At 38.4% G+C, this 12,551-nt stretch overlaps 2 protein-coding genes across 8 annotated transcripts; both read left to right on the forward strand.

Annotated features, from left to right (window-relative positions):
* Positions 1-2,635: 2,635 nt before the first annotated feature.
* On the forward strand, positions 2,636-8,544 carry LOC140771337 (probable protein phosphatase 2C 6). 5 transcript variants are annotated; one of them, XR_012106150.1, is made up of 5 exons: positions 2,636-4,408; positions 4,502-4,870; positions 4,959-5,064; positions 7,088-7,217; positions 7,891-8,031. XR_012106150.1 is itself a non-coding variant. In XM_073112831.1 (4 exons), exons 1-4 carry the CDS (start codon positions 3,614-3,616, stop codon positions 6,706-6,708), a joined length of 1,371 nt encoding a protein of 456 aa, XP_072968932.1. In that variant the 5' UTR covers positions 2,636-3,613; the 3' UTR covers positions 6,709-6,777. The 5 variants fall into 5 exon arrangements, 3 of the variants coding, with proteins under 3 accessions (XP_072968932.1, XP_072968933.1, XP_072968931.1); XR_012106151.1 differs by lacking the exon at positions 7,891-8,031 and adding an exon at positions 6,791-6,996 and having other exon boundaries at positions 2,637-4,408; XM_073112831.1 differs by lacking the exons at positions 7,088-7,217; positions 7,891-8,031 and adding an exon at positions 6,608-6,777.
* Positions 8,545-8,995: 451 nt separating this feature from the next.
* LOC140771379 (uncharacterized) lies at positions 8,996-12,500 on the forward strand. Of its 3 annotated transcripts, none has more exons than XR_012106154.1 (7): positions 8,996-9,216; positions 9,308-9,382; positions 10,511-10,638; positions 10,976-11,471; positions 11,720-11,833; positions 11,913-12,067; positions 12,273-12,500. XR_012106154.1 is itself a non-coding variant. In XM_073112895.1 (7 exons), exons 1-6 carry the CDS (start codon positions 9,130-9,132, stop codon positions 11,982-11,984), a joined length of 972 nt encoding a protein of 323 aa, XP_072968996.1. In that variant the 5' UTR covers positions 8,996-9,129; the 3' UTR covers positions 11,985-12,014; positions 12,273-12,500. The 3 variants fall into 3 exon arrangements, 2 of the variants coding, with proteins under 2 accessions (XP_072968996.1, XP_072968995.1); XM_073112895.1 differs by having other exon boundaries at positions 11,913-12,014; XM_073112894.1 differs by lacking the exon at positions 12,273-12,500 and having other exon boundaries at positions 8,997-9,216; positions 11,913-12,224.
* The last annotated feature ends 51 nt before the right edge of the window (positions 12,501-12,551 follow it).

Below are 12,551 nucleotides of genomic sequence, written 5' to 3' on the forward strand. Positions count from 1 at the left end.
TAGTTTTCTCCTCAACACTGTTCTAAAACAATTATAAGAAATCTTGAAGACTCCAAAGCTTTCTCACCAATTAATACAGATCAAACTTGGAAAGCTATGGAAAAGTTCTTATAAAGTTCATAATTTTTGTGATAGCATATCTATGTATTCTTTTGTTTCCAACCAACTAAAAGCTAGGGTTTGACATATTTTTTTGCGTCTCCTTATTGTGCTTTTACTGAGATTGTGGTTGAGAATATTTCCAATTTTGCTTTTGAATTTGAAACGAATAAAATGTGTCAAGATCCAGGTAATTGACTGTGCTCTATTCAATGCATCTGCTTTTATCTGAAATTTAAGTTATGTGCAAGTACCAGTGGTCACTTGAATGCACAGGGCAGCAACTGGAGTCGTAGTGCTTTCACATTTTCTCTTGGTTTTTCCCTCTCCTGCTGTTTCATCTCTTCAATTAGATGCATACCTCTGTTGAAATGTCCTCACAGTGTGGACAATGACAATTACAAAGGTGATACATCCGCATAGCAGGTTCCATAACACATGAAATTATTTATGAATCTTTCAGCATACACCAATTATTGCTGTTTTGCTGGCCAATTGCTTTCAAAGTAGCAGTGGCTATTTAGACGTGCCAAGCAAAGACTAATTGTAGTGCTTTCAGTCACTCTCTTGCTGTACTATTGATGTCAGGCAGCTCTAATTTTGGGTGCATTTGTGTTGTTGATATGTCTTTATGATATAGGAAACATTGATAAGGCGATGCGAAAGCCATTCATTCAATGGACTAGCTGACCAACACCAACGATTTTGCTGCAAGGTACAGATTTCACAAACTCATTGCTTTCCAATTGATTGAGGCCCTTAGGCTTGTAATTGCAATTTAGGGTCATTGTTATCATTTACATGTATTCCGTGTTATCACTGTTGAGAATGTGCGAAGCTAGTGTAAAGGGATCCGCTTGTTTACACTCTTACTTAAGAATTTCAGTTTGCTAGCTGCTCATTTTTTTTTTTCCTTCACCCATTCTTATATACTCTTTTTTCTTCTTTCCATTTGAACAGGATGGAGTAAGAAATCAAGATGACATTGTATGTTCACCAAAAAGTTTAGATAGTTGAGATTGCTATCTGAAAAGAAACTAGCATCAAATCGCTATTTTTTACATCCAACCAACTATGTACTTCCTCTTATGCTCTTATCTTTAGCTACATTTTTCATTTATATACATACATCTTCATTTTGTGAATATCTACTTCTACGCATATTTTCTTTCCTTCTGATTTATGTATGAATGAAATCTTCACCAATTTTATCATCTTTCTTTAGTTCTGTGGATAATGTCCTTATCTGTATTTTTTGAGTTGTTGAGTTCGCTCTCTTCTGTCGCAGCTCTTAGATTCATCTACATAAAATGTTATCTTAGATTTTCTTTAAGGCTGTCCACTGATGGTTTCCATTGGACCTGAATTTTTAGCTCAATTGTATGAAACCTTCTTGTGATTTCAATTTTAAATACTTTACTCCTATATAGTATGACCTGAAGATAAACTTTTAACATATTTATTATTTAAAATTTAATCAGTATTATTTTATATCTTATAAAAATTGTACCACGGGTCATCCGACATGTATCCCTCTTTTGATATATATATTTTTTTATTGATGTAGCCTAATCATTGGGCATATAAGCCAACAAGCCAATTTTTCTCTTAATAAACTGATTACAAATAGGCCAGATTATGGGGTCACAAATAGCCAAAGAAAGTGCACACACATGTAATTCAATGTAATTTCTTATGTGAAAGGAGTTTGCATTCATAAATGCTTGACTATGTGACCTCTTGCTATTGCTATTGCTATTGCTATTGCTATTGCTATTGGTGGGTACACACTTTCACAAACTTAGTTTTTGTTTCACTCCCTCCTTCATCACAACTTTCAACTTACCATCGTTTAGTTCCAGATTGACCCTGGTTTTCTTGGCCATCGTTTAGTTCCAGATTAGGGAATTCCATATGGACATGATCGAAAAACTAGGGGCTCACAATTAGGTTCAAAAGTGGATCCATCTGACAAAAGAAAAAGAAGTGTAGATGGAATGGGCCACGTGCTCCATAGGCTGACCTCGTGTTTGGCATATCGTGATGTGCGAAATCTCGCATCTAGCTGGGCCCACAATGGTAGTCGTGGACGGCTAACATGACATCAGGAGAGTCGATCGCGCCTTCCGAGGCATAGTTCGTGGGCCGAGGGCCCACGGGTGGAGGGCGGTCCATTGTCCAACCCAGTGGAGAGTCCACGTAACCGTCTCAATATTCAATATTCTCTCTTCCTCGTCAATTCGACACGCCTACGTCTACGCCAACGCCTTCTCTCTTATCTATTGGCGAGACGGTCCTCAATCGACGTAATGGCGCCTCTCCGCATCGTACATCGCCTTCTCGCTACGTGTCGACGGATCATTCCTAGTGTCTTTGTCGGTCCCACTACGAGCGAAACGTGTTCAACAAGCAGCCAAGGACGTATTTGGAAGGAGACAGCTAATCCTTAGCCGCTCTGGTGCTATCCACGGACGACACCTGTCCCCTGCTCTTCTCTCTCCTCCCTCTCCTCCGATCTTCCCATCAGTTCGCCAGTCCCCACCAAAAGTGAAATAGAAGAGTGCTCCTCTCTCCCTCCCTCTCTCTCTGCGCTTTGTACTACCATCTCCTATTCCCAGTACCAATACCTTCGAGTGGGAGTTACTTTTTTCCTTCTCCTTCCCTTCCCCCCTCTCCTTTTTCTCTAGGATACTAGAAAAATACAAACAACAACACACAACTATGTGAAAGGGAGAGGACTAAACAGGAGTCGCCTTTCTCTTCCTTTCTTCTCTCTTCTTCTCCAGTCTCTCCCTTCTCCTACTATTCGCTGTGACAGCTGATAAGCATGTAAAGGAAAGCTTCAGAAAACCTTAACCAAATTCCCCTTCTATCTTTATTATTATTTTCATTTTCCTGTTAATAGATTAATATAGAGGCTCTCATGGTTTCCTTTCGTTCCAGGGAACCTTGATGGGGAAAAGGCCTCTCCCATTTCTTTGGTGGTTTTTAACTATGATTCCCTGAAACCGTCTCTTTTCTTCTTCTTCTTCTCCTTAGGAGTTTATAAGATAAAGGTTTCCTCTTTTTTGTCTTTTGACCCTGATACTATGCCACTATGCCTAAATAATTTTTTTTTTTTTTTGGCTCAATCTTTAGACAATAAGTTTGGTAATATTGTTTGCATGACGTAATTAGATCAATCGGTATTTCTCTCAATCTCTCCTTCCTCCCTGTTTGCTGCCATGTTGAGGGAGGGCAAGTAATTAGAGTTAGTGTAGGATTGCTACTTGCGGACTAACCCACCAAAGATTTTCAAAATTTTCTTCTTCTATAAAGGGAAAGCTTTCAGATCTGGATCAGTGGTGTACTTCTGCCAAAGTCATCTGCAGAGCTCATCAACCCTTTGGGAGCGACTAAGGGCCGTGAAGGAGGCTGGAATTGGCGGCGGCGATTAGGATATGTGACTTAGTTGGGTCGACGGCTACTGTGACAGCTGGTTTGCCATTTAGGGTAAGCAATTGTTTTGGCTGTGATGACCCCTCCTGAGGGGAAACTGATGGAGGATATGGCCATGGCACCTTCAGTTGCTTTGCCGTTTAGGGTTGGCAATTTGCTCTGCGACGAATCGATGGAGATCACTTGCCTTAAGCTCCTAACGGATACCATGACCTTTTTGCCTGATCCGATGGCGATGACTGCTGCTTCTAGTGCGAATTTGTCCTCTGCACTCGAGGAAGTTGAAGTGGTGGTGGTAGCCATGGAGGGAGGAAATGGGGTGCGGGATGGAGGTGAAATCGAAGTCCGGGTGATACCTGAAAGTGATAATGAGGACACAATCTCCATTAGACCTGAATTGTCTGCAGGGAGTCTTTGCTCAGTCGTCAGTGATTGCAGCAGCATCAGCAGCGCTGTTGAGGAGTTCTTAAATTCCGATATGGCGTACGAGTTCAGCGCTGTAGATTCTTCTGGTAGTATTAGTGTTAAGATTGTGGCTGCGCCTACTTTTGTCGGGTTGGATGTTCATCCGCTGACTGATGACGTGCTTGATTCTGGTATCATGGTACCTTCTGTGGCTGGGCGGACAATTAAAGAGAGTCAGGGTGGTGGAGGGCGGAGTGTATTCTTGACGGATTACGTGCCCCTTTGGGGTTACAATTCCATTTGTGGTCGAAGGCCAGAGATGGAAGATGCAGTTGTCGCGGTGCCTTGGTTTTCTGGTATCCCACTTCGAATGCTTACTAATGAATGCATTGATGGGGTGGAACCGAGTTCATTTCAGGTGCCTGCCCATTTCTTTGGGGTCTATGATGGCCATGGTGGTGCACAGGTACCTTCTTTTGCCTAAGCCTGGATGCTCAGATATATTTGTTCTTCTCTTATGATGATTGTCTGATACATATTTCTTCTTTCATAATTTCAGGTGGCTAACTACTGCCGTGATAGAGTTCATCTGGCACTGATTGAAGAGTTAACTAACATAACTGAAGGTTTTGGAGGGACAAAAGTTGTTGATCTAGATAAGCAGTGGGAAAGAGCTTTTATTGATTGCTTTCAGAAGGTCGACAATGAGATTGGAGGGAAAGCAAGCAGAGTGAATGCTGAAAGCACTGGTGAAACCTCTGAAGTTATTAAAGAGGCACCAGTAGAACCAGTTGCCCCAGAGACTGTGGGATCAACAGCTGTTGTTGCTGTCATTTGTTCTTCACACATCATAATTGCAAACTGTGGAGATTCACGGGCAGTACTTTGTCGTGGCAAACAACCAGTTCCTCTATCTGTAGATCATAAAGTAAGGCTGCCTGCATTTCTAATAATAGTAGCATCTTATAGGTGAAGAAATAGGAAATTGTTAATCAATTTCTCTTGTTTTGCTTCAGCCAAATAGGGAGGATGAATATTCAAGGATTGAAGCTGAAGGTGGCAAGGTCATACAATGGAATGGATACCGTGTATTTGGTGTTCTTGCTATGTCACGTGCAATTGGTATGCATATTTCTTTTATTTGCATTTGGTCTTGTCTCATATTGCTTCCACGTTCTACATATTTTTTTTTAAAAAAAAGAAAAGAAATAGATACTACCCACAGGCAGCTAATGTGTATGAAGTCACCTTCTTGAATAGCTCCATTTAACATTTCAGGTCTTCTGCTATTTCCTGAAGTGTAGATCTACATATAAAACTCTGAAGAAATTCAAACAAAGTACTAGCGATAGTAGATGCTGGTTGTGATAGGTCCCTTGTAAGGAAAGCAGAGTATATCATCATTTGCATTTATGTTCAGGATTTGCATTGGGTATGTTGAATTCTTGAAAAGCAGACTATGTTCATTCACTGGAGTTTTCCATATATGAATCCAGCAAAATTTCAAGGAAATTCGTTGGTGCCGTATTATGTGGTAATTTCCACCTAATTTCTGTCTTAAGAATGTCTTCCAAATCCAACCAGTTAACAATGCAATATGATACTAAAATACCCCTTTCAGAATCATTAGTTTATAGTTTGAACTGAATTGATACAGTAACATGATATAGAAAACATCCTCAATGAAAAGGGAAGAGCTTGTGTGATTTAAGATTCCATCGGCAATATCTGCCTGCTAGTTTTGTTTGAACTCTGAAGGAACTTTAATTTTTTCGAATTAGATACTATAGATCTGAGGGAAGTTGTATGTGTTCTAAGCCATGTACATTTCCTACTGACCAATCTCTTGCATATGGATGTTCTCCCAGTCTGTTCTTTACCTGCGAAGAATCAGGCCTCTTATGCTTCCTGATGTGCTCTACCATAGTTTCACCGACAAGTGTACCTAGACAGTCTTGTCTTGCTACTGGTGTCTCATGGTTGTTAGGCTGTTATTTTGATCTACAAGTCTGAAATCTTTCCTGAGAAGTACTTTTTCCAACTCAACAACATAGTACATTTACCCTTCTAGTTTCCTGAAATTTGGACCATAATCTTTACTAGTGCAGCGGTGCGCTTAAGGTGCTTGTATAAACACTGCACTATTACCAGAACTCATAAACTTGATCTACTAATTAAGTAATTATAACGATTCATGATACAATCTTTTTGTCAATAAAACAGCAGATATCCCTTTTGAGTATTTAGTATTTCTGCAATTAAATGTTGTGAGCCTTTCATTTTTCTGAGGTCTACTGTACTTCATATGTCCACTTTTCAATTGGATAGCAAACCTGGTATTGGGATTCAATAACACAAATCCTATTAGGAGTAGGATTTATTATCATTAGTGAATTTGAGCCAAACTTATAGTGTGGGTCAACATCAGCACCTTAATGGCACAGGGAGATCCTTTAGGCCATCAGGAATTTCTTCCTTTGTTTACAACTATCTACTTTGCAGGCTCTTCCACATCTCTGTTTCACCCATTCTTTTCCTTCGAGTCTGCATCAGATTTGAATCAACCATCATAAATTGAAGTAATCAGTTATTTTTTTAAAGATAATGTGAATGGTAGACAAACGATTTATGCTAAGCTTTCAAGCTACTTAACCTCCTTTCTCAGGTTTAGGTTCAGGTTTTGCAAAAGAAGTCCTCGCTAACATTTTGACAAATGGTTTAGTTGATGACGTTGTCATGCAGAGAAGCTGTTGGTTCATGAGCTGAGACATTAAAGATGTAATTTCATATATGAGTGACCTATTGCACTTCTTAAGCTCTAATGTGTTCTTGTATCTGGGAAATGAAGGGAATCGCGTTGCATAGGAAGCTTGTCCCTTTGGTCTTTTATTAGTTGAAGCTGGTCCATCTTCAACTTGTTAATAACAGTTAAATGAAGAAGTATATGTAGGCTAGTATCTCAATTTAGCCTACAATATAGGTATTGTCTTCCTCGTCTTTCAGCAACATGTCAACACTCAACAAGATTGGATCCAAATTTGCCTTGATGCAGTGGTAATCATTTCTTTGGAACTAGCTTATGTGTTCCTAATGATTCCCAACCTCACTCTGTTTGTTCTCTGCCCTCCATGTCATGAAATTCTAGGATGGTGTTTTTGTGCAAGCCGTGATTTCTACTTCGATATTCTTCCACATCTGCTCAGCTCTTCGCTATACATTTAGTGCCAGATTGCAAGAGGATTGGAAAGTTATTCCTGGAACAAAAGAATGATCGGGTACTGATCTATACATAGACTGATATTTGATATATCTATAGAGATAGTTCTATCAGTAAAACTCATTCCCGAATCGCTGAGACTGCGCCGCTTTCAAATTTGCTTGCATCTGTTTACTCTGTCAGTTGCATCACATTAGGGGGACTACTAAGGGTATCGTCTTCAGTAATTCAAGATTATTTTCTTGGTCAGTTACCTGGATATTTATGCTTCGATTAGCTATATTAACTAGATTTGAAATTGAATCAACAAATTTCATATTGTGCTAGGACGCATGCACAATAAAATGTTACAGAAAAGAGGTGGTGTCTGGCTGCCAAACTCCTATTGTAATGATTATATTGTCTGATTTTATTGTTAGCATTCATGTAGATAATTTATTTGTTAATATTTGCATCAGGTTGTTATGTTATATGTGATACAACATTATCATAATTATCTGCTGAACTTCTAATTATCAAAATTCTACTTAGAACACTTGTACTTTTAAGTTCTAACATGCCATGTATATGTATGAAAGATGCTACTGGCTTATATAGTTATATCTGAAACTTCTATGGGTAAGAAGCATATATTTTGTTGTTTCTTCTTTTTTTTTCCCAATATATATATATATATATATTGATTCTTACCCTATAGATATGCAGCTTTATTCTAAGTGATTTACTTGCAGGGGACAAGTACTTAAAACCATGGATTATCCCAGTACCAGAAGTAACAATAGTTTCTCGTGCGAAAGAAGATGAATGCCTAATTCTAGCAAGCGACGGCCTGTGGGATGTCATGTCGAATGAAGAGGTCTGTGATGCGGCCCGCAAACGGATCCTACTATGGCACAAAAAGAATGGCATTACATCTTCCTCCACCCAAAGAGGTGAATTCACTGATCCTGCTGCTCAAGCAGCTGCAGAATACCTGTCAAAGCTTGCTATCCAGAAGGGTAGCAAGGACAATATCACCGTCATTGTGGTTGACCTGAAAGCGCAAAGAAAGTTCAAGACCAAATCCTAACTGGGCGGTTTGGACTTCATTTGATTATTATCTGGTTTAGGAAAGCCATATAATGTATGGACTCAAATTTAATAGTAGTTTTATACCTTCATCTTTTTTTTCTTTGTTTTTTCCCTTCTCGTCATTTGAGTCTTAAGAGTCTTAGAAGGGTTCTACTAAGTTTATACTATACATTCTAGTTCATACTAGGGCTTATGTTTCTATTGCAGTAGGCCATAATCTTATAATTTCATTGGGGTCATGTACTGAAATTGTATATTTCAGCTTGTACTTTGCAGAACTGGAGGGAAGAATTAATGTAATGCCATCTTCAATACTCCTTTTATTTCTGTGGTAGCTTCTTCTTAAAGTTTAGAATCAAGAAAATATTATGGCATTTCATTTCTGCAGCCTTTATGTTTTCTCTAGGTGTTAAAATGAATTCAAAAGAGAAGTATGAGCATGTAACTGAGGGTTTGCAATTTAATTATATTTAGTTTTTCAATTTAACATATAAAGTTAAATAAATATATATTTTTCTATTTTAATGGAGTGTATATAATTAAATTGTAAAAGCCCCAACAAGCTACTGAGTTAATTTTATCTTAAAAATGCACAAAAACAAGTGTTAATAATCCAATCTCGGGTACCTGTCTGGATTTTATGAGAATGGTGTATCTTGATTAAAAAAATAATAATAATTCATTGTTAATCTTTTTAATTTATTTATAAAAAAAATTGGAGACCAATTTGGAGTTACAAATCCAGAAGCTTCTTACGCGAGAACACCTGAACTCCGACTTAAGCCTGAGTCCCAAGTCGTCTCTTTCGTTTCAAAACCCTAAACTTTCTCCCAATCACCGCCGCTTCACTCGTCTCCTGGAGAGAGAGAGAGAGAGAGAGAGAGAGAGAGAGAGAGAGAATGGTGTGGTTCCAGTGCGAAGACTGTGGCGAGAACTTAAGGAAGCCTAAGCTCCCCAACCATTTCCGAGTCTGCTCCGCTTACAAGGTCTCTCCTTTTGAGTTCAAATACTGTTGGCCAATCCTGATCTCGATTCCTCTGTTTGGAAACTAATCCTCATTCTATTCTTCTTCTACAGCTCTCATGCATCGACTGCGGGGAGATGTTCAATCAAGAGAGCGTCCAGAGCCACACGCAGTGCATCTCGGAAGCGGTTAGTGATCATATCCTCTTCTCTATTTCTATATCTTTAATCTATTCCACCTCAATTTTGCGGGATGTGAATACGTACGAGTAACTCGTTCATTTTGGCTTCTTTGTTCTGAGTTGCGTTAACTAGTGATTGACTTTGTTTTGGTTCATATCTAGTAGTTGTAGAGAGAAAGCTAAGAAAGCTGTCTCCTTGGAGATCATTGGCCAGTTGGCGCAGGTATTAGAGAATTTGGCGGGTCTTACCCGATGATTGGAAATGGATTTATGGAACCTAATCCTCTAGGTGAGGTTGTAGGTTCGTATTTTGGAGTGTGTTTCTGCACAATGAGTTGTGATTGGAGGGCAAATTACATTTACAATCTTGTCTCATCTTTCTTTGATTTTGAAATGTACTTTTATATCTATATACAGACACTGTCAAAGTTAATCAAAATTGTACATATATTTTTTTTTTTTGACAAATCAGGCAACAGCCCCTGTTTTATTGAAACTTAATTAGTGGTGATCAGCCGCCTAGATACACCACAAAATCTGAAACAAGAAAACCTGTTACAAAAAATGGACTATCCATCAGGCCCTGCTACCGACTTCTAACAAAAACAAACACCCTAATGTCCAACATCAGTTCACCACCATAACAAGATAACCAAAGGATCTATCAAACAGTAACATAATATCAACTACTAACAACAGAGCACACGCCCAAACAATTCATATAGCAACAGCCAAAATAGGTTTTCTATACTGAACATAGAGACGGCACAATGACAGCAGCATCAGTCTTCTAGAGTCACCACATCCTCTCTTGTTAGGTCTTGCGTCAGCTTCCATACATTTCAATGTTCTGTAGTATGGCTGTTAATGAAGCTGCTTGCAAATTATTTGTCGTGTTTCCAGTGATTGGACTAGAGAGAGTCGGGAACTTATGGTGTATTCTTCACTATCTTGTGTATCTTTTGAGTCTGCAGTATTCCTCTTATCTGATGTACTTTTGAAGTGTTTTGGAATGAATCTGGAATTCAGGATGCTTTCTTCTTTCTTTTCATTTTTCCCTTTTGTACATTATCTTCTTCTGCAGTGTTTGTTGCCTTTTCTATCTCAGTTGTTCTATTACATTGTGTATATTCAGGAAAAATATGGTCCCAAGGGTCAAGGTAGAGCTCCAAGTACTGCACAAGCTAAGCCTGATAAGCCTAAACATAATGCAGATGTCGATGTATATGTCGGTTTATCTTCACATCCTCCCTGGTTCTGTAGGTAAGATGGATATTATCTCTTACAATTATTTATGATGAAGATAAAGAGATTAGATGATCAATTATGCTGATTTTGATAAAGAGTTAATATGTTCAAGTGCCTTCATCGTCATAGTTTGGATTGTCGCTGTCAATTGTAACTTTGTTAGCCTTGAATCAGGGAAAAGAAGTGTTCTTCGACATATTATAACATCCTTGACTTTGTAAATCTCTTGTGGTCATATAGTCTTCCTACCTGTCAATTTACTGTATATTTCTATATCTGTTCTTATTTAGATCCTTTATGCCAAAGGTTCCTCCCTAACCAATTTTTTCTGCTGTTTAATTTGTCCTTACAGTCTTTGTAATACAAACACTACTAGCAAGCAAACTTTGCTGCTTCATGCTGATGGTAAGAAGCACAGAGCAAAAGCACGGGCTTTCCATGCTGCTCAGAAACAATCTAATGTGGGAGAAGTAACTACAAGTGAGAAAGGAATATCTGGTGATGTCCCAATGCCTGAATCAGTTGAAGCAAATGGTTTTAAGAAAGGTGCTGAATCTGATGAGAGAGATACAACAAATGACACTGCTAAAAAAGACAGTTTGACAAAAAGAAAGAGAGAAGATAATGCACCTGTTAAGGAGCTCCAGAGAAATATGCAGGAAACTTATACGTCTGAAATAGTGAATGGGGAAGTGATACAAGCAGGAAAACCAGAAGGACCACAGTGTAAACCGAAGAAAAAGAAGCTTGTAGGTTGTGAAGATTTAGGAAATGTAGATCCTGATGGTAAGGAAGCTTCGAAGCAGAAAATCAAGTGGAAGAAAGTTATCAGTTCGACCTTGAAGTCGGTAAGCATGCTCTGTAGAAGAACTTCATTTTAAGAATCTAGGCTCTATACTATAGAGTAGTTACATCTACTGCATTTTAATTTAATCTAGATGGAAGAAAGTTATCAGTTCGACCCTTGAAATCGGTAAGCATGCTTTGTAGAAGAACTACATTTTAAGAATCATAGGCTCTATGCTATAGAGTAGTTACATCTACTGCATTTTAATTATTTCTAGATGGTTATTTGTTCAATTATTGTTATTGGCAGAATCCAGATAGAGTTATGAAGTTAAAAAAGTTGCAGAAACTTGTTATCAAGGCACTAAAGGATTCTGGTGTAATTGAAAATGAAGATCAGCTTCTTGCCAAGTTGATGGACAAGGTATTGGTAATCAAAGGACATTCATGTAGTATTTTCTTTCCTTGTTAATTGTTAGAAGTTGATTAACTACTTGTTGCAGATAAATTCGAGTTCTCAGTTTGCTATTGATAACAAGCGCATTACGTTGGTGGCCAAGGGTGAAGAATCCTGATATCTGTAGCACCTGAGACGCTCGACAAATGTTGGATTTTTACTCCATGCAGTCATTCATCAAATTTATTGTTTTGAATCATAGTAATATCTCAATTAAACTTGCTAGCTTCACATTGGAAAGTTTTCTTGTTTTCTTACGGTTCTCTACTTAATCCGAATCAGCTTAGAAAGCTAACTGAGATTATTATAATATTATAAAAGGACTATATGCTGCTCCATGCACTCGAGCTTAAGCGAATTATTTTATTGAGGGGGCGTTTTTTTTTTTTTCTTTTTTGGCTTGCAGGAGGCGATATAATCCAGCAGGAGGCGTCGTGCCTGAGAAAATCTCGAGGATTGGTAGAAGAGGAGAGCATTTTTTTTCCTCTTCTTTGTTTTTGTGTATGGAATGTGGTAAAGAACAGCAAGCGGCTATTAATGTCATTTTCCCTTGCCATCGTCTCAATAGTGGCGCTTGCATTTGTTTGGATACAATCCTATTTGCAGTTTTGAATGAAAATATAATTTTATCCTTTTCACATCGAATTGGATGTGTAGATCTCAAACTGTCCTTTCTGTGACGCTT

This window comes from Typha angustifolia, chromosome 11 (assembly GCF_048772165.1).
Source record: "Typha angustifolia cultivar Huaian chromosome 11, ASM4877216v1, whole genome shotgun sequence".
NCBI classification, from domain to species: Eukaryota; Viridiplantae; Streptophyta; class Magnoliopsida; order Poales; family Typhaceae; genus Typha; species Typha angustifolia.

Coding starts and splice junctions, on each gene's coding strand:
- LOC140771379 (XM_073112895.1), top strand. CDS start 9,130: ATGGTGTGGTTCCAGTGCGAAGACTGTGGCGAGAACTTAAGGAAGCCT. Junction 9,217..9,307: donor GAGTCTGCTCCGCTTACAAG/GTCTCTCCTTTT, acceptor CTTCTTCTACAG/CTCTCATGCATCGACTGCGG. Junction 11,834..11,912: donor TTGCCAAGTTGATGGACAAG/GTATTGGTAATC, acceptor TACTTGTTGCAG/ATAAATTCGAGTTCTCAGTT.
- LOC140771337 (XM_073112830.1), top strand. CDS start 3,614: ATGACCCCTCCTGAGGGGAAACTGATGGAGGATATGGCCATGGCACCT. Junction 4,409..4,501: donor ATGGCCATGGTGGTGCACAG/GTACCTTCTTTT, acceptor TCATAATTTCAG/GTGGCTAACTACTGCCGTGA. Junction 5,065..7,890: donor TGCTATGTCACGTGCAATTG/GTATGCATATTT, acceptor ATTTACTTGCAG/GGGACAAGTACTTAAAACCA.